Source organism: Microcaecilia unicolor, chromosome 2 (genome assembly GCF_901765095.1).
Source record: "Microcaecilia unicolor chromosome 2, aMicUni1.1, whole genome shotgun sequence".
NCBI classification, from domain to species: domain Eukaryota; kingdom Metazoa; phylum Chordata; class Amphibia; order Gymnophiona; family Siphonopidae; genus Microcaecilia; species Microcaecilia unicolor.
Window position 1 is genome coordinate 292,481,000 of NC_044032.1, and position 27,431 is coordinate 292,508,430.

Consider the following 27,431-nt stretch of genomic DNA (forward strand, 5'->3'; position numbering starts at 1 on the left):
ACCGCCGCCCGTTTGACGGCAGAACCGCATCGGGACTCCACAAACACGTCTCTTACTGGGGCGTTGAATTCTATTCTGTATCCATCTCTGATCAGGTCCAGAACCCACTGATCTGAGGAAATCTTGGCCCACTCCTCGACAAAGAGGGAAAGCCGTCCTCCGATGACAGGCATCGAGGAGAGGGCCGGCGCACCATCATTGAGAGGGTCACCCCTGAACTCCTGGTCTTGAGCCACCGGCTGCGGAACGCTTGTCCGAGCGAAAGGAGTTCCTCTGCTGACCACGGGCACGAGAAGTGAACTCAGCAGAACGCCCCGGGCGGTACCTTCTAGCTTCACGGAAGCGAGGTCTGTACGAGGAGTGGACCGCCTGGCCCTTAGAGGAAGGCCTCTGCCTATCTTCGGGCAAGCGCTGGGGTTTTGGATCACCCAGGCCTTTCACAATTTTCTCTAACTCCTCACCAAATAGGAGAAGTCCTTGAAAAGGCAACTTCACCAACCTTTGCTTAGAGGCCATGTCCGCTGCCCAGTGTCGTAGCCACAGACGACGGCGAGCCGCCACTGCTACTGCCATTTGTTTAGCTGAAGCTCTGACAAGGTCATAAAGGGCATCAGCCAGAAAGGACAAGGCCACCTCCATCTGCGGAGCCACATCCAAGAAGGGCTCTGCTCCATCTCCGGGCTGAGCCACTGCCTGTTGCAGCCAAGCTAGGCAGGCTCTCACAGCATAACAGCTGCATGCAGACGCCCGAACAGTGAGACCTGCAATTTCAAAGGACTGTTTCAACGCTGTATCCAGCCTACGGTCTTGAACATCCTTCAGGGCAACACCTCCTTCAACAGGGAGGGTAGTTCTCTTTGTCACCGCAGTGACTAGGGCATCCACTTTAGGCATTAGAAAACGAGCCATATGTCCCTCACGCAGAGGGTATAACTGCCCCATAGCCCTGGAAACTCTCAAAGGTCCCTCGGGGTCAGCCCACTGAGCCGAAACAAGCTCTAGGATGGAGTCATGCAAAGGGAAGGCCCGAGCAGCTTTCTTGGTACTAGCCATCCTGGGATTACCCGAGGAGGCCATGCCACTGTCAGGATCTTCAATCGAGAGGGCCTGCAGGGTATCTGAAATAAGCGCTGGCAGCTCATCACGGTGGAAAATCCTCACCGCGGAGGGATCATCCAGATCCTGTGGTAAATCCGCACCTGACTCTGGTTCCTCAGACCAAGAACGTCTGTCAGAGTTCTCCGAATCCTCACACCCCGACCACGGGGGGGAAAAAGGTGCACCACAATCTGAAGGGGAATTAACCCTTCTGCGATTATCTTTAGGCCAAGCATCCGGGAAAAAAGCCTCACTGGGCAGTCCCAGGCCAGAATCCATCGGGGGGGGGCAATCAGAGGAGCCTCAGGCGACCCTTGAGGAAGGGCTCTTTTCATCATGTATGCTTTATGCAGCAAAAGCACAAAATCCGGGGAGAAAATCTCACCCTGGGCACCCAAATCCTGTCCGGTGCTAGCCACTCCTGAAATAACCTCATCTCGAGGTGCCCCACCCGGCTCAGGTCTCTCCGTGTCCACGGAGGCCGCGCCATGCGGTGTAAGCAAAATGGCGCCCGCTGCCAGCTCAGAGCGGGAAGAAACATCGCTCGCCATGCTCGGGCCGGCTCCTACGCCAATACAGCACGATTTACAGAGCCCTGCTGCTGATTTGCGCTTGCCACAAGTGGAACAGCGCTTTACATTGTCCGCAGCCATCGCCGAAAAACGGCGGTAAAATCCAAAATGGCGGTTTCGCGCCAAAATCGCCCCGATCGCGGGCCCACCCCGGAGGAGTTGGAAAACACTCTAACCTCAAAGGATCTAGTGTACAACTACGATCCTGCTGAAAATCAGGTCAAAAACCTCTGTTCCAGCGTCTCTGCATTTAAAAACGCGACGCGACTTTTTTTTTTTTTTTTTTTTAAGCTGTGAGGAAAGCAGAGGTATTGAAGACTCCGGAGGCTCAGATGAGTGGGAAAGGCAGGGAAAGGGCGAACCTATATGCCTGCATCCACTGTTGGTGGGTAAGGACAGGGAAAACAAGGCAATATGTCCACATCCACAGAGGTATGGGTAAGGCAGGGAAAGGGCTAACCTATGTGCCTTTAAAGTGAAGCTGCTATAGCCTCCAACACCCCGGTTAACAACTGGCAAGCCAGGAACCACCTCCCGGCAGATTTTTCTGGAGCTCGAACAAGCTGCAGCCACCCTGCTAAGGGAGATAGAGAATACTGAAGAGGCAGTGGAGCTAGCTGGCCAAGAGGGCACTGTGAAAGTTTGAGTGCTCTCTATCTCCCCTGCTGGTTGATGGACATAACCCATACGTAATGGCTTCATCTGCTTGATGACAAGGAATTGGGTTGTTTCAGTTCTTCCTACTATCTTGAACAAGTTTGCACCTAGTGACATTTTCAATGCTGACGAAAACAGACTCTACTGGCGAGCAATTCCTGATGGAACACTTGCATTCAAACAAGCCGAAACTATAGGAAGTATAGGAACTTCTCACTCATCCATAATGCAGCAAAGCAGGATCGTCAGTTGGTTCTTCGTTGATCCTGCTTTGCTGCATTATGGATGAGTGAGAAGTTGGAACCACTTGTCACTGGAAAGAGCAAACCGCCCCGTTGCTTCAAGAATGTTAAGCAACTTCCTGTGTCATACGAGGCTAACGCAAATTCATGAATGACTGGGGAAATTTGGAAGCAGTGGCTAAAGAAATTAGACACTAGAATGCGGGCACAAAAGCGTCAGATTTTGTTGCTTTGTGATAATTGTGCTGAACACAGGGATAATGTCAGGCTGCCTAACGTCAAGGTGGTCTTCTTGCCACCAAACACTACCTCTCTGATCCAACCTATGGATGAGGGCAATTTCCAATTTCAAAAAAAACATTATCGGGCTCTTGTGCTACATCGTCTGATGAGCGTTATGGATGACCAGACTGGCAAGGATAAACGTGCTGTTGAACTGGCTCATAATCTATCACTGTTGGGATTCCCTACATATGCAGAAAGAAGCCTGGAATTATGTTACACGGGCAACCATTGTGAACTGCTACAAGCGGGCAAGCTTTGTTAGGGATGTGGAGAGGGACGAAACAGATGCAGCTGTTGCAAACGCGTCAGATGAACAGGTTATTGACATCCCAGCCGGTGTTACTGAAGAGGAGTTTCATCGCTACGTAGCTGTTGATTACGATCTACAAACAGCTGACAACAGCGCTGATGTCCAGATATGCGCCTACACGCAGGCAACGGCTGATGATGAAACAGATGATGAAGTGAGCAGCGAGGCACATGCTGATGAAATTCAACAACCTCCTGTCACTTTTGCAAGAGTGCTGGAGAGTCTCAACACCGTGCGGGCCTATCTGGAGGCCACTGGATGTCAGTGCTATGACAGTTTTTACCATCTGACAGACGTAATCTATGGAACAGACACAAGAGTGTACAGAGGACTATGACTGATTACTTCAAGTAAGCCTAACGTCAGTTAACAGAGACTATACTGTACGTATAATAAACAGTACTGTACATATGTTTATCAGATGTGAAGCTTCTTTTTTGGGTCACAACGGTTAAGTGCATGCTCCGGTTAACTGCATGTATTTCTTTGGTCCCAGACCCTTGCACTTAAGCGGATTGCACTGTGTGTGTGTATGTATATATATATATACACACATACATATATATATACATATACACACACACGTTTATTAATACAAAAGTAAAAGTGCAGACTTTAAATGTGGTTTGGCGGTTAGTCCCACCTTCCTGAGCCTGTCTTTTGAGTAAGCAAGTTGGCCATAAGCATTTTATGTGAGAAGTTTTGTATTTTTGTGATGTTAAGACATATTTTGTTCAATTTCATTTAACGCACGTTTTGGTTTATTTTGTAGTTAAGGCGACATTCCACAGTCCTCGGAAGCAAGTCGTTTGACCGAAACACTGTCTTGAATATATGTATTAGCGTTGGGCAGTAGACTTTCATCAGCAGCACTGATTCTGCAGTTGCAGATTAGTAGTCGCCAATTATCAGTTTATTATGCAATCTGCTTGTGGCATTCGATGTCTTGAAAATATCACTTTTTTTTCCTTTTTCAATATTACTTCATAATACATTTTAATGTTTGTTTTTTTCAATAAAGTAGTAATGTCACCTATATGGAGGTTTTGGTTCCGGCAAGCAAATGATTGATAAGCAGTGCGCTCAAAGGTTTGAAATAGCTAAGCGCTAGAGTAGCCCTAATAGCCTGGCCACTGATTTATATCTGATGATCCCGGTTCCTTACCCCCGCCCTCCCACACACACACTTTTTCCTTCCTTTTTTCCTCCTTTCCTCTTGTGTTCTACATCACAGTATCTTTTGTTCTTCTTTTTTTTTTTTTTTTTATATGATTTACTTTTTGAGGAGCATTAGTGTCCCCATTTTTCTTGCTGATTGCTATTTACAACAATCTAGAAGTTTCAGGGATTCATCAGCCTTTTCAAGAGGAAGGAAGTCTGCAAAGGAAAGAATAGTTTGTTTTAGAGAGACTTCAAGTAAACTATAGAATAAAGTTGATAATCTAATATGCGGATGGTTAGCATAGAGGCCTGAAATGTTCTCCTGCCAATTAAGTCTAATGTTCTAGCTTCTCTGCCTGAAGAAGCAGAAGCATGAAATCTCACGTTGCAAGTACGCTTCAAAAGGAGATTCCACAACTAAGAAATGATGGGGTAACAATTTTTTTTTAAATCCCAGTGAATTTTTGTATCCTGTACATTGTATCAATTTTCTTTAGAGCAACTTGAGCTGTTAGTGGAGTCTCCCAGTTTTTGATCAGAGTATTCTTCATAACTGTAAGCAGGAGGAAAGTCACTGAACAAGGTTTCTCTTTCATCTCTAATTTAAAAGGTATGGCTTGGGCCATCTCACAAAGAAAGCCAGGAAAGAATATACTTTCTAGAGGAGACTTGCGTCTCTCAGGCAGTGGAAGAAGGGTCAGATGGGATGCCATAGGACTTCTAGGCTGAGAGGTCCATAAGTATTGCCACACTGGGACAGACCAAAGGCCCATCAAGCCCAGCATCCTGTTTCCAACAGTAGCCAATCCACGTCACAAATACCCAGCAAGATCCTTAAAAAGTTCAATAAATTTTCTGTTGCTTATTCCAGAAATAGGCAGTGGAAATAAGGTTCCTAACGTGGAAAATTGCATTCAGGTTCCTCTCTCTCACATGCATCACTTTGCACTTGCTCACATTAAACATCATCTGTCATTTAGATGCCCAGTCTTCCAGTCTCGTAAGGTCCTCTTGTAATTTTTCACAATCCTCTCGCAATTTAACAACTTTGAATAGCAAATTTAATTACCTCGTTACTCCCATCTCTAAATCATAAATAAGTTAAAAAGCAGCAGTCCCAGCACAGACCCCTGGGGAACCCCACTAACTACCCTTCTCAATTGAGAATACTGACCATTTAATCCTACTCTCTGTTTTCTATCCTTTAACCAGTTTTTAATCCGCAATAGAACACTACCTCCTATCCCATGACTCTCCAGTTTCTTCTGGAGTCTTTCATGAGGCACTTTGTCAAACGCCTTCTGAAAATGCAGACACACAATACCAACCGGCTTGCCTTTATCCACATGGATTTTCAAAAGGCGTTTGACAAGGTACCTCATGAAAGGCTACAGAGGAAATTGGAGGGTCATGGGATAGGAGGAAATGTCCTATTGTGGATTAAAAACTGGTTGAAGGATAGGAAACAGAGAGTGGGGTTAAATGGGCAGTATTCACAATGGAGAAGGGTAGTTAGTGGGGTTCCTCAGGGGTCCGTGCTAGGACCGCTGCTTTTTAATATATTTATAAATGATTTAGAGATGAGAGTAACTAGCGAGGTAATTAAATTCGCTGATGACACAAAGTTATTCAAAGTCGTTAAATCGCGACAGGATTGTGAAAAATTACAAGAGGACCTTACGAGACTGGGAGACTGGGCGGCTAAATGGCAGATGATGTTTAATGTGAGCAAGTGCAAGGTGATGCATGTGGGAAAAAAGAACCCGAATTATAGCTACGTCATGCAAGGTTCCACGTTAGGAGTTACGGACCAAGAAAGGGATCTGGGTGTCGTCGTCGATAACACACTGAAACCTTCTGCTCAGTGTGCTGCTGCGGCTAAGAAAGCGAATAGAATGTTGGGTATTATTAGGAAAGGTATGGAAAACAGGTGCGAGGATGTTATAATGCCGTTGTATCGCTCCATGGTGCGACCGCACCTTGAGTATTGTGTTCAATTCTGGTCGCCGCATCTCAAGAAAGATATAGTAGAACTGGAAAAGGTGCAGCGAAGGGCGACTAAAATGATAGCGGGGATGGGACGACTTCCCTATGAAGAAAGACTAAGGAGGCTAGGGCTATACAGCTTGGAGAAGAGACGGCTGAGAGGAGACATGATAGAGGTATATAAAATAATGAGTGGAGTGGAACAGGTGGATGTGAAGCGTCTGTTCACGCTTTCCAAAAATAGTAGGACTAGGGGGCATGCGATGAAACTACAGTGTAGTAAATTTAAAACAAATCGGAGAAATATTTCTTCACCCAACGTGTAATTAAAGTCTGGAATTCGTTGCCGGAGAAAGTGGTGAAGGTGGTTAGCTTAGCAGAGTTTAAAAAGGGGTTGGGCGGTTTCCTAAAGGACAAGTCCATAAACCGCTACTAAACGGACTTGGAAAAATCCAAAATTCCAGGAATAACATGTATAGAATGTTTGTACGTTTGGGAAGCTTGCCAGGTGCCCTTGGCCTGGATTGGCCGCTGTCGTGGACAGGATGCTGGGCTCGATGGACCCTTGGTCTTTTCCCAGTATGGCATTACTTATGTACTTATGTTTGTTCACCCCTTCAAAGAAACGTAAGATTGGTGAGGCAAGATTTCCCTTCACTAAATCTATGTTGACTGTCTCACTAATCCATGCTTTTGAATATGCTCTGTAATTTTGTTCTTTATAATAGTCTATCATTTTGCCTGGCACCAACGTCAGGCTCACCACTCTAATTTCCCGGATCCTCTCTGGGACCTTTTTTAAATATCAGCGTTACATAGGCTACCCTCCAACCTTCCTGTACCACACATTTTAAAGATAAATTTCATGTTACTAACAATAGTTTTGCCAGTTCATTTTTCAATTCTATCAGTATTTGGGGATGAATACCATCCAGTCCAGGAGATTTGCTACTCTTCAATTTGCCCCATTACATCCTCCAGGTTTATAGAGAATTCATTCAGTTTCTCCGACTCGTCAGCTTCAAATACCATTTCTGGCACTGGTATCTCCCAAATCTTCCTCAGTGAAGACCGAAGCAAAGAATTTATTTAATCTCTCCACTATGGCTTTGTCTTCCCTGATTGCCCCTTTTACCCCTCGGTCATCTAGCGGTCCAACCAATTTTTTTGCCGGCTTCTTGCTTTTAATGTACCTAAAAAAAATTTACTGTGTTTTTGCCTCCAACGCAATCCTTTTTTTTCAAAGTCCCTCTTTGCCTTCCTTATCAGTGCTTTGCATTTGATGGGCCCTGCTCTGTCTCCCAGGAAAGGTCGGAGTCTAACTCTTCAAAATATTCTTCTTGGGTAGTAAGTGGAAGTGTGTATCGACTACAGCGTCAGCTCTGAGAGGAAGAACATAGAGGCAGATGAGGCCTTCAAGGCTGGAGAAAGGCTTTCTGCCGAAGTTGACGCGTCGGTCAAGTTCTTGGTGTCCCAGACGGTTGACACCAAGCCAGTATGCAGAACCAGTCCTGTGACTGTCTCTCTGATGTATCTACTGGCCCAAAAATGGCAAGGACAAATTAAGATCAAGTATACATATGTAGTACCTCATCATACCTTATACTATGAGTTTATCTTGTTGAGCAGGTTGGATGGACCGTAAAGGTCTTTATCTGCCATCTACTACTACGTTATGGGCTGGGATGAGGCTGGCACAAGCACCCTGAAAGAATGAATAGACTATGTATGCAGTAGCCTTGAGAGCGCTCTCTTTGAGCATAGCCCAGATTTTTTTCTGTAGCGTAGGAGTTGGTGCCAGCTGAGAAAGTGATGCCTTAGTAATAGCCTGTGCAGGCATAGGAGATCTTAAGGACCTCAGAGGCTCTCACTGAGAAATATGTTGTAGAGAAGGAGAGCGGTCACTGAAACATGGACACTTCCCATGCATTGTTGATGATGCAGGGGATGGTGTTGTGTTAACATAGTAACATAGTAGATGACGGCAGAAAAAGACCTGCACAGTCCATCCAGTCTGCCCAACAAGATAACTCATATTTGCTGCTTTTTGTGTATACCCTACTTTGATTTGTACCTATGCTCTTCAGGGCACAGACCGTATAAGTCTGCCCCGCACTATCCCCGCCTCCCAACCACCAGCCCCACCTCCCAACCACCGGCTCTGGCACAGGCACAGACCGTATAAGTCTGCCCAGCACTATCCTCACCTCCCCAGCCCTGCCTCCCAACCCCGGCTCTGGCACAGACCGTACAAGTCTGTCCAGCACTATCCCCGCCTCCCAACCACCAGTCCTGCTTCCCACCACCGGCTCTGGCACAGACCGTATAAGTCTGCCCAGCCCTATCCCCGCCTCCCAACCACCAGCCCCGCCTCCCGATCTTGACTAAGCTCCTGAGGATCCATTCCTTCGGCACAGATCATCTGGAGGGAGAACGATAGCAATTAAGAAGCACCACTATCATTCTCCCTCCAGATGGTCTGCTAACACCTCCCCCGCATCATCATCCTCAATGCAAGGGAAGCATGCATTACGGTTTTTTTTGTTTCAGGCACCTCAATGATTGTGGCACCAACGAGGACAGAGTTCTTATGCAGTCTCGGGAACCAAGTCCGATGTCGGACATTCTCTATGTAGTGTCGGTCCACCCAATGTTAACACCAAGCAGGTTCTACGCCTAATGCCAGGATCCCCTGACATGCTCGATGCCAATGCATTATTTTTCAAGCTGGACTCTGTGGGCTTTAAGTGTCCTCTTTTGCATAGGCAGAGGCCACACTGTATGTCCTGGTGCTCCCGAACCAAGCACTGAACACACCAGTTAGGGGGGTCTGTACCTGAACTGGTCCTATTCCATCGAGTACACTTCTTAAAGCCACTTGGCACCCTTGTTGACATGGAGGGAAAAACAGCCGACAAGGTCAAAAGGCTCAATGACCCCGAAACTCAAGTAGTTCCGTACCCAAAAATGGTCGATGCTTCCCAGCCAAAAGAAGAGCTCAAAAGCTGAAAAAAGAAAAAAATTTAAAAAAATAATAAATTTTACAAAAGAAAAAAGAAAATGAGAAAAAAAATCTCAAAAAAGGAAAGGCACCAAAAAGACAGTTTGATGTACTAAGGAGAGTTTAGAAACCCAACCTCTCTGCTCCACGGAAAACTCTAGACTGCTGGTCCCACACTCGAATGATGGGTGGGAAGGTACCCGCACATGAATGGTGGGGGCAGCGCCTCAAAGTTTTAAAGTGACAGTGTCTGCACAGGGCTCCATGGATGACATCACCCATATGTGAGAATATCATGTTATTTTCTCTTTTGGAAAAAACAGAACCTGAGCTCTAATTGCTAACATACTGAAAAGTAACAAGAGAGTAAAAGACATGGGAGGGTGATTCAGTGTGAAGGGAGCCCCAATAAATTGTACAAACTCTTCAGTCTTTAAACCATGTCTACAGTTGCTCACTGAAAAATGACCAAGAAAGCTGTGCAAACTTCTGAGGCTAGTTTTTCACTAGATACCAAGCAGAAGTATTCATGCAGCTTTTCTGAGTATCATACGAATCCTATATATTAAAACATTGTGTCTTCAGTTTTGATTATTTACCCTTACATGGCATGCGAGTTACTGTTCCAGATTTTCACTTCTCTGGACATGTGACTCAAGGCCCTCAGGACATTCAGATCCACAGCCCAAAAACAACACAATTTCCTGCTACTAACCTCATCACTATATGTACCAGTCCAAAAAAAACAGCCAGCTTAGTAACCTGCTAGACAACTTCATGAAATCAAGACATGCATAACTAATTTAATTTGATTCTGCCACCACTGCAGAAGGACCCATATGTAGAACAGCAGGATATTGACTGGGCAATAATCCAGAAAATTAAAGAGCTGGAAGCCCTCAGATGCTCTACCTAGGAGTCATGAGTTTGAGGCGCCAATGCTAAAAGCTATCATGCCAAGAGTGTATGCAAGTTTGCTGAACATTCAGAGGGCTCGAACATGAGTGTTAATTTGAACAGTACAGATTGCCACAAATTGTATTGAAATGTATTTTTTTTAATATTTATTAATTTTGTAACTTTTAACAAGTATTCACTTGTCAATAGAAATACAGCCATACAATTAGATCTCTGCAAGAAAATATAACAAAATTCAAAAGGAAATTTTATTTATAATCACCATTTTTCAATCTTTTACATAATAACGTTCGCTTTCTTAGACCACTAAAATGGGGTAGCGATATGAATTAGAGAAGATTACAAAACATAAATATTAAAGTTAACTAGGCTGCGTATAACTCCCATATATATTTTTAAAGATGTCATTTCAGTTGTTTCAAATCTAGAAATGATTTTAGCTGATCAGCAGAATAAAAGGTATATTTTGTCTGTCCCAATTTTACTACACATTTACAGAGGTAAGCTAGAAAAAATGACCCCCCCCCCCCCCCCCCCCCCCCCCATTTCACATTTCCTTGGTTTCAGTGCCAAAAAGGCTTTTCTTTTTTGTTGGGTCAGCTTGGTTACATCAGGGTAGATCCACACTTTAGCTCCTCCAAAAGTAGTATTTGTATTTTTGAAGTAAAGGCTCAATGTTATTTAAGTCTTGTTCAAATACAAGAGACACAATTAGAGTTGACCTTTCAGTTGTATCGTCTATAGATAATATTTAAGTCCAAATTTGTGTTTCCTGCATCCTCCTTTTTTCCTTTCTCCCCCTTAGGATTAGGAATATAAAGCGAATGTTACATACCTGTAGAAGGTATTCTCCGAGGACAGCAGGCTGATTGTTCTCACTGATGGGTGACGTCCACGGCTGCCCCCTCCAATCGGAATCTTCACTAGCAAAGGCCTTTGCTAGCCCTCGCGCGCCAATGTGCACCGCGCATGCGCGGCCGTCTTCCCGCCCGAACCGGCTCGTGTTCGTCAGTCCCGTATGTAGCAAGACAAAGACAAGGGAAGACACAACTCCAAAGGGGAGGCGGGCGGGTTTGTGAGAACAATCAGCCTGCTGTCCTCGGAGAATACCTTCTACAGGTATGTAGCATTCGCTTTCTCCGAGGACAAGCAGGCTGCTTGTTCTCACTGATGGGGTATCCCTAGCCCCCAGGCTCACTCAAAACAACAAACATGGTCAATTGGGCCTCGCAACGGCGAGGACATAACTGAGATTGACCTAACAACTTATCCAACTAACTGAGAGTGTAGCCTGGAACAGAATAAACATGGGCCTAGGGGGGTGGAGTTGGATTCTAAACCCCGAACAGATTCTGAAGCACTGACTGCCCGAACCGACTGTCGCGTTGGGTAGCCTGCTGCAGGCAGTAATGAGATGTGAATGTGTGGACAGATGACCACGTCGCAGCTTTGCAGATCTCTTCAATAGTGGCTGACTTCAAGTGGGCAACTGACGCTGCCATGGCTCTAACATTGTGAGCCATGACATGACCCTCAAGAGTCAGCCCAGCCTGGGCATAAGTGAAGGAAATGCAATCTGCTAGCCAATTTGAAATGATGCGTTTCCCCACAACCACTCCCCTCTTGTTGGGATCAAAAGAAACAAACAATTGGGCGGACTGTCTGTTGGGCTGTGTCCGCTCCAGACAGAAGGCCAATGCTCTTTTGCAGTCCAATGTGTGCAGCTGACATTCAGCAGGGCAGGAATGAGGACGGGGAAAAAATATTGGCAAGACAATTGACTGCTTCAGATGGAACTCCGACACTACCTTCAGCAAGAACTTAGGGTGAGTGCGGAGGACTACTCTATTGTGATGAAAATTGGTATAAGGAAGCTCACTGACTACGAGCTGAAGTAACTGCCACCAAGAAAATGACCTTCCAGGTCAAGTACTTCAGATGGCATGAATTCAGTGGCTCAAAAGGAGGTTTCATCAGCTGGGTGAGAACGACATTGAGATCCCATGACACTGTAGGAGGCTTGACGGGGGGCTTTGACAAAAGCAAACCTCTCATGAAGCGAACTAAAGGCTGTCCTGAGATCGGCTTACCTTCCACACGGTAATGGTATGCACTGATTGCGCTAAGGTGAACCCTTACAGAGTTGGTCTTGAGACCAGACTCAGACAAGTGCAGAAGGTATTCAAGCAGGGTCTGTGTAGGACAGGAGCGAGGATCTAAGGCCTTGCTGTCACACCAGACGGCAAACCTCCTCCATAAAAAGAAGTAACTCCTCTTAGTGGAATCTTTTCTGGAAGCAAGCAAGACACGGGAGACACCCTCCGACAGACCCAAAGAGGCAAAGTCTACGCTCTCAACATCCAGGCCGTGAGAGCCAGAGACCGGAGGTTGGGATGCAGAAGCGCCCCTTCGTCCTGGGTGATGAGGGTCGGAAAACACTCCAATCTCCACGGTTCTTCGGAGGACAACTCCAGAAGAAGCGGAAACCAGATCTGACACAGCCAAAAAGGAGCGATCAGAATCATGGTGCTGCGGTCTTGCTTGAGTTTCAACAAAGTCTTCCCCACCAGAGGTATGGGAGGATAAGCATACAGCAGGCCTTTCCCCCAATCCAGGAGGAAGGCATCCGATGCCAGTCGGCCATGGGCCTGAAGTCTGGAACAGAACTGAGGGACCTTGTGGTTGGCTCGAGATGCAAAGAGATCTACCAAGGGGGTGCCCCACACTTGGAAGATCCGGCGCACTATTCTGGAGTTCAGCGACCACTCGTGAGGTTGCATAATCCTGCTCAACCTGTCGGCCAGACTGTTGTTTATGCCTGCCAGATATGTGGCTTGCAGCAGCATGCCGTAACGGCGAGCCCACAGTCACATGCTGACGGCCTCCTGACACAGGGGGCGAGATCCGGTGCCCCCCTGCTTGTTGATGTAATACATGGCAACCTGGTTGTCTGTCTGAATTTGGATAATTTGGTGGGACAGCCGATCTCTGAAAGCCTTCAGAGCGTTCCAGACCGTTCGCAACTCCAGGAGATTGATCTGTAGACCTTGTTCCTGGAGGGACCAGCTTCCCTGGGTGTGAAGCCCATCGACATGAGCTCCCCACCCCAGGAGAGACGCATCCGTAGTCAGCACTTTTTGTGGCTCAGGCATTTGGAAAGGACGTCCCAAAGTCAAATTGGACCAAATCGTCCACCACTGCAGGGATTTGAGAAAACTCGTGGACAGGTGATCACGTCGTCTAGATCCCCAGCAGCCTGAAACCACTGGGAAGCTAGGGTCCATTGAGCACATCACATGTGAAGACGGGCCATGGGAGTCACATGAACCGTGGAGGCCATGTGGCCCAGCAATCTCAACATCTGCCGAGCTGTGATCTGCTGGGACGCTCGCACCCGAGAAACGAGGGACAACAAGTTGTGGGCTCTCGTCTCTGGGAGATAGGCACGAGCCGTCCGAGAATCCAGCAGAGCTCCTATGAATTCGAATCTTTGTACTGGGAGAAGGTGGGACTTTGGATAATTTATCACAAACCCCAGTAGCTCCAGGAGGCGAATAGTCATCTGCATGGACTGTAGAGCTCCTGCCTCAGATGTGTTCTTCACCAGCCAATCGTCGAGATAGGGGAACCCGTGCACTCCCAGCCTGCGAAGCGCCGCTGCTACTACAGCCAGGCACTTCGTGAACACTCTGGGCGCAGAGGCGAGCCCAAAGAGTAGCACACAGTACTGGAAGTGACGTGTGCCCAGCTGAAATCGCAGATACTGCCTGTGAGCTGGCAGTATCGGGATGTGCGTGTAGGCGTCCTTCAAGTCCAGAGAGCATAGCCAATCATTTTCCTGAATCATGGGAAGAAGGGTGCCCAGGGAAAGCATTCTGAACTTTTCCTTAACCAGATATTTGTTCAGGGCCCTTAGGTCTAGGATGGGACGCATCCCCCCTGTTTTCTTTTCCACAAGGAAGTACCTGGAATAGAATCCCAGCCCTTCTTGCCCGGATGGCACGGGCTCGACCGCATTGGCGCTGAGAAGGGCGGAGAGTTCCTCTGCAAGTACCTGCTTGTGCTGGAAGCTGTAGGACTGAGCTCCCGGTGGGCAATTTGGAGGCTTCGAGGCTAAATTGAGGGTGTATCCTTGCCGGACTATTTGAAGAACCCAACGGTCGGAGGTTACAAGAGGCCACCTTTGGTGAAAAAAAACTTTCAACCTCCCCCCAACCGGCAGATCGCCTGGCACGGACACGTTGATGTCGGCTATGTTCTGCTGGAGCCAGTCAAAAGCTCGTCCCCTGCTTTTGCTGGGGAGCCGTGGGGCCTTGCTGAGGCGCACGCAGCTGACGAGAGCAAGCGCGCTGGGGCTTAGCCTGGGCCGCAGGCTGTCGAGAGGGAGGATTGTACCTACGCTTACCAGAAGAGTAGGGAACAGCCCTCCTTCCCCCATAAAAACGTCTACCTAAAGAGGTAGATGCTGAAGGCTGCTGGCGGGAGAACTTGTCAAAAGCGGTATCCCGCTGGTGGAGCTGTTCTACCACCTGTTCGACTTTTTCTCCAAAAATGTTGTCCGCTCGGCAAGGGGAGTCCGCAATCCGCTGCTGGATCCTATTCTCCAGGTCGGAGGCACACAGCCATGAGAGTCTGCGCATCACCACACCTTGAGCAGCGGCCCTGGACGCAACATCAAAGGTATCATATACCCCTCTGGCCAGGAATTTTCTGCACGCCTTCAGCTGCCTGACCACCTCCTGAAATGGCTTGGCTTGTTCAGGAGGGAGCTTGTCCACCAAGCCCGCCAACTACCGCACATTGTTCCGCATGTGTATGCTCGTGTAGAGCTGGTAAGACTGGATTTTGGCCACGAGCATAGAAGAATGGTAGGCCTTCCTCCCAAAGGAGTCTAAGGTTCTAGAGTCCTTGCCCGGGGGCGCCGAAGAATGCTCCCTAGAACTCTTAGCCTTCTTTAGGGCCAGATCCACCACACCAGAGTCGTGAGGCAACTGAGTGCGCATCAGCTCTGGGTCCCCATGGATCCGATACTGGGATTCGATCTTCTTGGGAATGTGGGGATTAGTTAGAGGCTTGGTCCAGTTCACCAGCAATGTCTTTTTTAGGACATGATGCATGGGTACTGTGGACGCTTCCTTAGGTGCAGAAGGATAGTCCAGGAGCTCAAACATTTCAGCCCTGGGCTCATCCTCCACAACCACCGGGAAGGGGATGGCCGTAGACATCTCCCGGACAAAGGCCGCGAAAGAGACTCTCGGGAGGAGAAAGCTGCCTTTCAGGAGAGGGAGTGGGATCAGAAGGAAGGCCATCAGACTCCTCGTCAGAGAAATATCTGATGTCCTCCTCCTCCTCCCACGAGGCCTCACCATCGGTATCAGACACAAGTTCATGAACCTGTGTCTGAAGCCGTGCCCGACTGGACTCCGTGGAAACACGGCCACGGTAGGAACGTAGAGAGGTGGACTCCCTCGCTAGCACCGGCGAAGCTCCCTCCGCCGACGTCGTCAGGGAGTCCGCCTGGGAGGCGGCCGTAGCCGGTACCGCAAGCGGTACCAGTACCGGGGACCTCACCTTGGGCAAGGGGCCCGCCGTCGCCTCATTCAACGGTACCAGTGGCGCAAGGACCCCCGGCACCGGAGAAGGGCGCAACAGCTCTCCCAGAACGGCCCGGAGACTCTCGTGCAGAGCGGCTGTGGAGAAAGACTGGGAAGCCGATGCAGGTGTCGAGGTCAGAGTCTGTTCCGGGCGTGGAGGCGGTTCCGGCCTGTCCAAGGGGGAGCGCATCGACACCTCCTGAACAGAGGGTGAGCGGTCCTCCTGGTGCCGATGCCTACCGGGTGCCGACTCCCTCGTCGACCCAGAGCTCTCGGTACCGAGACGGGAAGGAGACCGGTGACAATGCTTCTTTGACTTCTTCAAGCGAAGCATGTCACCGGAACTTCCCGGTACCGACGAGGAGGACGTAGAATCCAACCGTCGCTTCCTCGGGGCCGAGGCCGAAGAAGGTCGGTCTCGGGGGGGGGCTGTACCGCAGGAGCCCTCAGGGTAGGGGGAGACCCACCCGAAGGCTCACTGCCACCAGCAGGGGAATGGACAGCCCTCACCTGCACTCCAGACGAAGCACCACCGTCCGACGACATCAGCAACAGCGGAGGCATCGGTACCACCGACGTCGACGCAGCCTTTCGATGCCTCGGTACCGACGATGCAGGAGGTCGGATCCTCGATGCAGTCAATGCCGAGGTCGATGACTTCGATGCTGTCGACGCCGATGCGCTCGGTGCGTCCTGTGCTGTTGTCGTCGAAGAGCCCGAGAACAACGCGTTCCACTGGGCCAATCTCGCTACCTGAGTCCACTTTTTCAAAAGAGCGCAAAGACTACAGGCCTGCGGGCGGTGCCCAGCCCCGAAACACTGAAGACACGACGCGTGCCTATCAGTGAGCGAGATTACCCGGGCGCACTGGGTGCACTTCTTGAAGCCGCTGGAAGACTTCGATGACATGGGCGGAAAAATCACGTCGGCGAAATCAAAATTCGCGATGATGATGGAAGGCACCAAAAAGAAGGGAGAAAAAACCCGTACCGAGGCCAAAAAGGCTGGTCCTGAAAGCGAAAGGAAACTTACACGGGGCAAAAGCTGGAAGCACGGGAAAGGGGTAAAGACCGTAAAGGTCCTTTTTTTTTTTTTTTTTTTTTAGCGAAAATCGCGAAGACGCGCGAGGTCAACTTGAGGGCACAAAACGGCGGCAAAACACAACCGACTCAAGCGCGGACAAAAGAGACTGACGAACACAAGCCGGTTCGGGCAGGAAGACGGCCGCGCCATGCGCGGTACGCATCAGCGCGCGCGGTGCTAGCAAAGGCCTTTGCTAGTGAAATTCCGATTGGAGGGGGCTGCGTGGACGTCACCATCAGTGAGAACAAGCAGCCTGCTTGTCCTCGAGAATATATTTTATTTATTGGGGAATAGCTTCACGGGGTATTTCAACACCTCAATTAAATATCTTCTAAAAAATTCAAGCGGATTATTCCCAGGGAGTTTGGGAAATTCAGAAGGCGTAAGTTCAGACGTCCATTAAAGTTCTCAATCTGCTCAATTTTCCTGCGAATATCAGTATTGTCTGCAAGTTTGTAACTTTCCAGCTAGATCTTGTTTAACTGATCTACTGTCGATTGTACTCTTGAAACTTAGCAATAAGTGAGTTAACATCAACATGATGTTTGCTTTAGAGTTGAATCCATTTTATTCAGCATCAGCCAAATTCTTTCCAGGTTTATCTCCGGAATTTTCTCTGATGTTCCTGCCTCAGATCTCAGCGTTCTCTGCAGCGGCACTAATCCCTCGCTGGGAGACACACCTGCAACACTTCCACAGTAGGGTGCTGACTTCCCTCTACAGCCGTGCTAATCCCTCGCTGGGAGACACACCCGCAACACTTTCCACAGTAGGGTGCCCGACTTCCCTCTACAGCCGTGCTAATCCCTCGCTGGGAGACACACCCGCAACACTTCCGGTAGGATGCCGACTCCCTCTAAAGCCGCTGTTCACGCTGGACACGGATGGTAACACGATGTTGGTGGAGGAGAAAGGGAGGTTTCATCTTTCAGCAGAGTTTCCACTTCCCGGATATCCCTGCTATGGGATCCGTTCCCTTCATAGTTTGGGAGGTTCGTGGTAAAGAAAACGTTCCAAGCTCAGTTGAATTGGAGAAGAGGTTGAGGTAGGTGGGGGCACTAATCTCACCGACCCCTTACGTTCAGAGTGTGGCATAGTTTAAGGAATAATCTTTTTCCGCGAGTTTAGAGAAGCGTTCTCTAACGTCTAGTTACGCCGCCTGAAATGTATTTAAATAGATGCTGATGAGGCCTGTAAGAATTCCTCTACAATGCACAGACATAAATGCCGCAATGCATAGAAGGAAATGATGACCTTTACACCAAAATGTTTTTGCTAGGTCAGAGGAGGCATAGGTCGTTTTGCGGAGAGGATTTCTTGTCAATTTCTCACATTGAACAGCAAGTTTTACCTTCTTTTACAAGCGGAAAGAGACCCTGCAAGTTTTAAAGACAGATGGGAAGGAAAAACATCTGTGCATGTCAGAGTAAAACCAAAAGAAAAAGCACATATCTGTGCCTGTACTTCTGCACCTAAATAGGAGCCTTGCAAAAAATTCCATGTGCTAGTAATATTTGTGAAGCTCATAGTTAGGCACTGAAGAATAAGCCCCAATGTCTGTTGCACAGATCTGCTTTTCTCTACTTACTGCAAAACCTTTGTGCACGTCAGGCATGTTTCTCCCCTCCACTTTCCGTTTAATAGCGTGATTTAACCACACATACAACTTGTTATTTTGATGCTATTTTTTTTGCATTGCGTTGTGGGCCCATCTGCACTGGCCCCCAAGTGAGGACCTAACCATGCTGAGGTAGTGTCTCTTATAGCTGCCAGGAAATTTCTCTTTCCAGATAATAGTGCCAACTGCGCTCTGATGCAACCCTTAGTCTTACAGAATACAAATAATAAGCTGATATGTGAATACCTCCCAAGAGAAGCACCTGTTCAAGGACAAGCAGATTAAACATAAAAAAACTGAATGACTTAACAAAAACACAATTTTAAAACATCTCTCCTCAGAGTTTGCACAGGGAATCAAAAGCAATTTAAATGGAAATAATGATTAAGTAGTGTATAACCATTTTGTAATTCAGAGATATATAGTCACTATGATTAAACACTGCATATATAAAACAAATAAAGAGAACCTTATTTATGCATTCTATTCCAAAACTAGAGCAACAGGGCATCTTTAGGAAAGGGAAATGGGACTTGATATACCGCCTTTCTGAGGTTTTTGCAACTACATTCAAAGCGGTTTACATATATTCAGGTACTTATTTTGTACCAGGGGCAATGGAAGATTAAGTGACTTGTCCAGAGTCACAAGGAGCTGCAGTAGGAATCAAACTCAGTTCCCCAGGATCAAAGTCCACTGCACTAACCACTAGGCTACGAGGAAAAATATGGTGAAATCTACTTTTACCTGATTATTTTTCTTTGAAGACTGCTAGACCAGTCCAGATAAATGGCATATGTCCCCTTACCAGAAGACAGAGAAAAAAAAACCCTCAATATTCCAAACATATCACTAGTGCAAGAGGTGATACAGCCAGGATCCTGCCAATATGCCAATGACAAAGCTAAAAGTAACAGAAGAAAGACAAAAGCATCTTCTGTATTATCATTTATATTGAACCCTTTTTTTTTTTTTTTTTTTTTAAATCATTAAAGCTCATGTAATAGTGATAAGAGATGCTTTGAGGAATACCAGTCAGGCTGTCATGATATCCACAATAAATACACATGAGACAGGTTTGTATACAATGGAGGCAGTGCATGCAAATTTATCTCATGCATATTCATTGTAGATATCATGAAAAACAGACTGACCTGGTGTGGCCCAAGGACTGAGTTGAGAATCCCTGTATTTGAAGCATTTGGATTATATCAGGTTTTAGACTGATTTGACAAAATGGTAACTCTCCCCAGTACAAGACACTATGAGGGCAGCATGGGTGGTTATGTTTGCTAACCTGAGCTGGGAAGTATCTTCAGTACTTGTATGTACGAATACCAACAAACCTCAATATACCGTACTGCTTAAACAGCCAGCCCTTTCTAAAAGGCATGCAAGTGTTCAGTACCCATGTTTTATCATTCCCACGTTAATAATTCCCTTATCCTTTATTTGTCCTGTTTGTCCTAATTAGATTGTAAGCTCTGTCGAGCAGGAACCGTCTCTTCATGTCCAAAGTACGGCATTGCGTACGTCTAGTAGACCTATAGAAATGATAAGAAGTAGTAGTAGTTATGTCCCCTCTCATTGGTAGTAAGATTTTCTTGTATAACATGATCTTAATTGCCAAGTAGCTGTATCTGCTCCTCGTACCTCTTGCTAGCAGGGATGAAAAGCGTACTACATAAGCAGTTACATGGTTAATTTCTGGCAGGCAAAGAAAATGAAGTTACTCTTAAAATCATAGCAAAACCTTAGTATAAGGGAGGCCTTGGATTAACAGAACTCACAATCTAGCTTGTAGCATGTGGCACCTGAGCAACTGACCATGTGTTTGTTTTATTTTTTTTTTTTTCAGTTTGTGTGCATGCTGGATTATGCAACATGTATGCGGGAACACATAGCTGGTAAATTTTATCTGCTTTTCTTTCCATCATATCTTCATCACTTTACAAGTAAAATTATACACGGTCCTTTTCTGAAATTCAATTGTATGCTATCCATTTTTATGTAACTAATTTTAGACCATTTCTGTTGCTATTGTAGTGTTTTGGTTTTTTTATCTATATATCTATCAACTTCTGTTGAGGTTTTTCTTAATTTTACATTAGATCTGTGCCGGGCAAAATAGTGGAAACTATTATAAAAAATAAAATTACAGAACACAGACAAACATGGTTTAATGGGACAGAATCACCATGGATTCAGCCAAGGGAAGTCTTGCCTCACCAATCTGCTTAATTTCTTTGAAGGTATGAATAAACATTTGGTTAAAGGTGAGCTGGCTGATGTAGTGTATTTAGATTTTCAAAAAGCTTTTGACAAAGGTCCTCATGAGAGACTCCTAAGAAATTGAAATAGTTATGGGATAGGAGGCAATGTTCTGGTGAGGATTAGGAGTTGGTTATTGGACAGAAAACAGAGGGTAGAGTTAAATGGCCATTTTTATCTTTTTTTTTTAATGAACTTTATTTTAAATGCGAATACAGTATGCATATATAATACATCAATAACACATTTTACATCTTATCATCACCCCCCCTTCCCCCCTCCTTCTCCTAGAGGTTTCCTGCGCATGTGACTTATGTAATTGATATGGCCGTTCTGAGTGTATCCGAGCATATAAATTAAATCTATAGCGCTGGTACCACTAGCTGTGGGGCGTCTAATTCAATCCCTGCCTTAGCTCTCCATGTCTTATATTTGTCCCATACCTTGTGGAACTGTATCATCCGGCCATTCTTCAGTGCTGTTAGCTTTGCCATCTGATACATATAGTCCACATTATGTATAACTTTAACAAGTGGAGGAGCCAACTGTTGTTTCCAGGCCGCGGCAATCGCGATCTTAGCCATTCCCAAGACCACAGAAGCCAGCTTATGCAATGCAACAGTTATGCCTGGCGGGTGGAACTGCAACAAACAGTGATCCACAGTTCTCGGATACTTGCTGCCCAAGATCTGCTGCATCAATGCAAGTAACTCCTGCCAGAACATTTGTATCTTTGGGCAGGACCACCATATGTGGATCATATCCCCCTTGGCTTGGCATCCTCTCCACCATTGATTCGAGGCCCCTGGAAACATTCTCGCTATTCTGTGTGGAGTAAAATACCAGCAGTGCAGAATCTTATATCCATTTTCTATCATGGAGCTATTCACCGAGCCCTTTAACAAAAACCCCATCGCCCGTGACCAATTCTGCATGTCGTGAGTGGTCCCTGTATCCCGTTCCCACTTCTGTGTATAAGCCAGTATTGGGTTTCTATGTGATAGCAATGCCGCATATATTCTTGAAACACATCTTTTACGACTATTTCTACCCATTGCTCGTTCTAGTTCTGTTTCAACCAATTGTAATTCTCTTTTAGCTTTCCGCAAAATATAATCCCTAAGTCTAGTGTAATAAAACATGTGTTGTGGTGGGAGATCAAATTCTTCTTGCAATTCGCTATATGGGCGCAATGCCCCCTCCTCCCATAATTGACCCAATTGTCGTAGCCCCCTCTGTCCCCATTGCTTATATATTTTATCCCCCTCTTCCCAACTAAACCCCGGCGCCCCGATGATATGCATCTTGCGAAAATATAATCTCTGTGGGCAACTTTGTTGCCGTAGCATACTCCATGTCATTAGGGGAAATCTAATTGCAGTGGGCAGCAGTTTTGCCATTGCTCTAACCCGTCTGAGGGGAAGCCATAGCAGCGCCGCTGGGCGATTAAGACCTATCCAATATTTCTCTATTTGAAACCATGATTTGTCTTCTTCATTAACCCATGCTGCCAAGATTCTCAGCTGCGCTGCCTGAAAATATCGAAAAAAATTCGGGACTCCCATGCCCCCGTTTTTTTTGGGTTGGTACAGAACTTCTGCTCGCACTCTCAGAGGCTTGTGTTTCCAAATGAAAGCAAATGTTTTGCGCTTTAGCTGCTGGAAGAATTTTTGGGGGATTGGGAGCGGTAGTGCTATAAAGAGGTACAGAATCTTTGGTAATACTATCATTTTGATCGCTTGTACCCGACCTATCCAAGATAATTCCATCCTTTCCCATCTCTCTAAATCTTGTATTATTTCCCGTACTTTGCCAGGGAAGTTTGCCTCGAAAATATGATCTAGTTTAGGTGTCAAATTGACTCCCAGATATCGAAGAAAACGTTCTGTCCATTTAAAGGGGTGATGGGCTTGTATGTTACCCCTATCCTCCTCCCCCACATTGAGTCCTAAGATCTCAGATTTTGTCACATTTATTTTGAAACCTGCTATTTGCCCAAACTCTCTCAGATTATGTTCAATGACATGTAGCGAATCAGAGGGGTCTGTCAGTGTCAATAGAATGTCATCGGCAAACAACATGATTTTATGTATTTTTTGGCCCACGCGGATCCCATGAATATCCTCATTCATCCTAATTACTTGAGCTAAAGGTTCCATCGTAAGGGCGAACAATAGGGGGGACAGTGCACACCCTTGACGCGTCCCTCTTTCCAACAGAAAGGTGTCCGAGTATTCTCCATTAATATTTATCGCTGCTAGCGGTGTATCATATAATTGTTGCAGCCATGTTATATACCTGCCCATTATCCCCATCTTATGCAAAACACCAAACATGTACGGCCAATGTACTCTATCGAACGCTTTCTCAGTGTCGAGCGAGAGCAAGATAGTTGGATATTGGGTGCAATTGGCCTCATGTATCAAATGAAGTGCCCTTCTAATATTATCGAATGTTTGTCTTCCCTCTATAAATCCCGTTTGGTCCTCCCGCACTAACCCCGGCATGAGTCTCTGTAATCGTCTAGCCATAATTTTCGTAAAAATTTATAGGCCGTATCCAACAATAATATGGGTCTATAGGAACCGCACTGCGTTGGGTTCTTCCCCGGTTTCAGGAAAATACTTATATGGGCTAAACGCCATGAGTATGGTAATTCAGTTTGATGTTCTATGGCATTTAAGACCCGGACCAATAAGGGTGCTAAAATTTTCCCAAAACTCTTGTAAAATTTATTTGTAAACCCATCGGGTCCTGGCGCCTTTCCGTTAGGCAGACTGTGAATAGCCCACTGTACCTCTTCTAAGGAGATGGGCTCAGAGAGTTCCTCAGCTTGGTTGGGGGGTAATGCAAGGGAGATCTACCCTATCTAAATACTCGAAAATCTCCTGGGGTCCGGGCTGAATATCGTCTAAATAGAGTTGTTTATAGAAGGCGCAGAAAGTACGTTTAATGTCCTCAGTTGCAGTTAGCCGCTGCCCTATACTGTCTTCTATTATATGTATGTGGTTTTTCATCTTTTGCTTTTTTATTATGCTAATAAGCGCGACGCCTTATTACCAAATTCATAATGTTGTTGTGTTCTTTCAAGTGCTTCTGCCACCTCTGCTAATTGAAGGTCGCAAAGCTCTAATTGAATCTGTTGACATCGTTGAGCTGCATCTGAGAAATGTGGTCCTTGAGCCCCTAAGTTCTGAGTGTAGTAGTTGTGTTTTTATTCGTTTTTGGCGTACTCTATAAGTTTGTAGGGATATAATTTGCCCTCTCAGAACTGCTTTAAGCCCTTCCCACAATACATCAGTCACGTCTCCCTTGTCATTGTCTCTGATATAATTTTGTATACCCATTTCTAGTTGTTTTAGTATATTTGGGTCCACTAATAAGCTATCATCCATGCGCCATAATGGCCTAGAGCGCCGTGTTGTTGCACAGTCCAATGTGAGCGTGACAGGTGCATGATCAGACCAAGTTCTACCCTGTATACACACCTTTCGTATTCTCTGTATCAAGTTTAGCCCCCCCCCCCCCCCCCCCAGCCAGAGGTAAATTCGTGACTGCGAGGCCTGTACCACAGAGTGGAACGTATAGCTGCGAGATAGCGGGTTGTAGTGCCACCAGATATCTAAGAGTTGCCAATAGCTCATGAATTTATGTAATTTTGCTCTATCAGTTCGTGCATATCGAATCTCTTTAGTTGAGTTATCATGTGTGGGTGCGGAGTCATGGCCATTTTTATCAATGGAGTGCTGTAAGTATCTAAACTGGAACCAGTGCTATTTAACATTTATAAATGACCTGGAAATTGGAAAAAGCGAGGTGATTAAATATGCAGATGACATGTTAAAACACATGCAGACTGTGAAAAACTGCAGGAAGACCTTAAGAAATTGGAAGACTGAGCATCCAAATAGCAAATGAAATTTAATGTGTACAAATGCAAGTGATGCACATTGGGAAAAATAATCTGAAAGCGATTGATACATACCTGTAGCAGGTGTTCTCAGAGGATAGCAGGCTGATTGTTCTCACGACTGGGTTGAAGTCCACGGCAGCCCCCTCCGACCGGAAAAAAAAACTTTGCGGGAGGTCCCGCACGCAGGGCACGCCCACCGCGCATGCGCGGCCATCTTCCCGCTCAGTTGAATGACAAGCAAAGGAATGAGGAAAAACGCAACTCCAAAGGGGAGGAGAGAGGGTAGGTGAGAACAATCAGCCTGCTGTCCTCGGAGAACACCTGCTACAGGTATGTATCATTCGCTTTCTCCGAGGACAAGCAGGCTGGCTGCTTGTTCTCACGACTGGGGTATCCCTAGCTCTCAGGCTCACTCAAAACAAGAAACCAGGTCAATTGAACCTCGCAATGGCGAGGGCATAACAGAAATTGGCCTACGAATAACAACTAACTGACAGTGCAGCCTGAACAGAATAAAATCGGGTCCTGGAGGGTGGAGTTGGATTCAAACCAGAAACAGATTCTGCAGCACCGACTGCCCGAACCGACTGTTGCGTCGGGTATCCTGCTGGAGGCAGTAATGTGATGTGAATGTGTGGACCGATGACCAAGTCGCAGCCTTGCAAATCTCTTCAATAGTGGCTGACTTCAAGTGGACCACTGACGCTGCCATGGCTCTAACACTATGAGCCGTGACATGACCCTCAAGAGTCAGCCCAGCCTGGGCGTAAGTGAAGGAGATGCAATCTGATAGCCAATTGCAGATGGTGCGTTTCCCGACAGCGACCCCCTTCCTATTGGGGTCGAAAGAAATAAACAATTGGGCGGACTGTCTGTGGGGCTGTGTTCGCTCCAGATAGAAGGCCAACACTCGCTTGCAGTCCAATGTGTGCAACTGACGTTCAGCAGGGCGGGTATGCGGTCTGGGAAAGAATGTTGGCAAGACAATTGACTGGTTCAGATGGAACTCCGACACCACCTTTGGCAGGAACTTATGGTGAGTGCGGAGTACTACTCAGTTATGATGAAATTTAGTATAAGGAGCATGAGCTACCAGGGCTTGAAGCTCACTGACTCTACGAGCTGAAGTAACTGCCCGCCAAGAAAATGACCTTCCAGGTCAAGTACTTCAGATGGCATGAATTCAGTGGCTCAAAAGGAGGTTTCATCAGCTGGGTGAGGATGACGTTGAGATCCCATGACACTGCAGGAGGCTTGACAGGGGGCTTTGACAAAAGCAAGCCTCTCATGAATCGAACGACTAAAGGCTCTCCAGAGATGGCTTTACCCTCTACACGATAATGGTAAGCACTAATCGCACTAAGGTGATTCCTTACTGAGTTGGTCTTGAGGCCAGACTCTGATAAGTGCAGAAGGTATTCAAGCAGGTTCTGTGCAGGACAAGAACGAGGTTCTAGGGCCTTGCTCTCACACCAAATGACAAACCTCCTCCACTTGAAAAAGTAACTGTTTTTAGTGGAATCCTTTCGAGAAGCAAGACACGGGAGACTCCCTCAGACAGACCCAACGAAGCAAAATCTACGCCCTCCACATCCAGGCCGTGAGAGCCAGAGACTGAAGGTTGGGGTGCAGAAGCACTCCGTCGTTCTGCGAAATAAGAGTCGGAAAACACTCCAATCTCCACGGACCTTCAGAGAACAACTCCAGAAGAAGAGGGAACCAGATCTGACGGGGCCAAAAAGGTGCTATCAGAATCATGGTGCCGTGGTTTTGCTTGAGCTTCAGTAAGGTCTTCCCGACCAAAGGTATGGGAGGATATGCATACAGGAGGCCGTTCCCCCAATGAAGGAGTCTGCCATGTGCCTGCAGTCTGGAACAGAACTGAGGCAGCTTGTGATTGGTCTGAGAGGCGAAAAGGTCCACTGAGGGGGTGCCCCACTCTCAGAAGATCTTGCATACCACTCTGGAATGGAGCGACCACTCGTGCGGTTTCATGACTCTGCTCAGCCTGTCGGCCAGACTGTTGTTTACGCCAGCCAGGTATGTGGCTAGGAGAAGCATGCCAAACTGGCGTGCCCAACGCCACATCCTGACGGCTTCCTGACACAGAGGTCGAGATCCGGTGCCCCCCTGCTTGTTGATGTAATACATGGCAACCTGATTGTCTGTCCGAATTTGGATAATTTCCACGAGGAAGTACCTGGAATAGAATCCCTGCCCTTCCTGCCGGGTGGCACGGGCTCGACCGCATTGGCGCTGAGAAGGGCGGAGAGTTCCTCTGCAAGTACCTGCTTGTGATGGGAGCTGAAGGATTGGGCTCCCGGTGGGCAAGTTGGTGGAGTAGAGACCAAATTCAGGGTGTATCCGCACCGCACTATTTGGAGAACCCACTGGTCGGAGGTTATAAGAGGCCACCTTTGGTGAAAAACTTTCAACCTCCCCCCGACCGGCAGGCCATCCGGCAAGGATACTTTGATGGCGGCTATGTTCCCATGGATCCAGTCAAAAGCCCGTCTCCTGCTTTTGCTGCGGAGGTGCAGGGGGCTGCTTAGGTGCACGCTGTTGATGGGAACGAGCGCGCTGGGGCTGTACCTGTGCCTGAGGAGGCCTTCGAGCCGGCTGGGTGTACGTACGCTTGCTGTAGGCGTAGGGTGCAGCCTGCCGGGCCCGGGAAAAACGTCCACCTGCTGAGGTGGATGCTGAAGGCGCCCTGTGGGAGAGC

The 27,431-nt window shown here is 47.0% G+C and overlaps 1 protein-coding gene across 1 annotated transcript in view; it reads right to left on the reverse strand.

Moving 5' to 3' along the window:
• WNK3 (WNK lysine deficient protein kinase 3) overlaps nucleotides 1-27,431 on the reverse strand; it is a 584,725-nt gene that overhangs the window by 426,936 nt on the left and 130,358 nt on the right. The window contains 1 exon segment of the mRNA XM_030194275.1: nucleotides 6,002-6,010. Coding sequence (XP_030050135.1) covers nucleotides 6,002-6,010 — 9 coding nt within the window.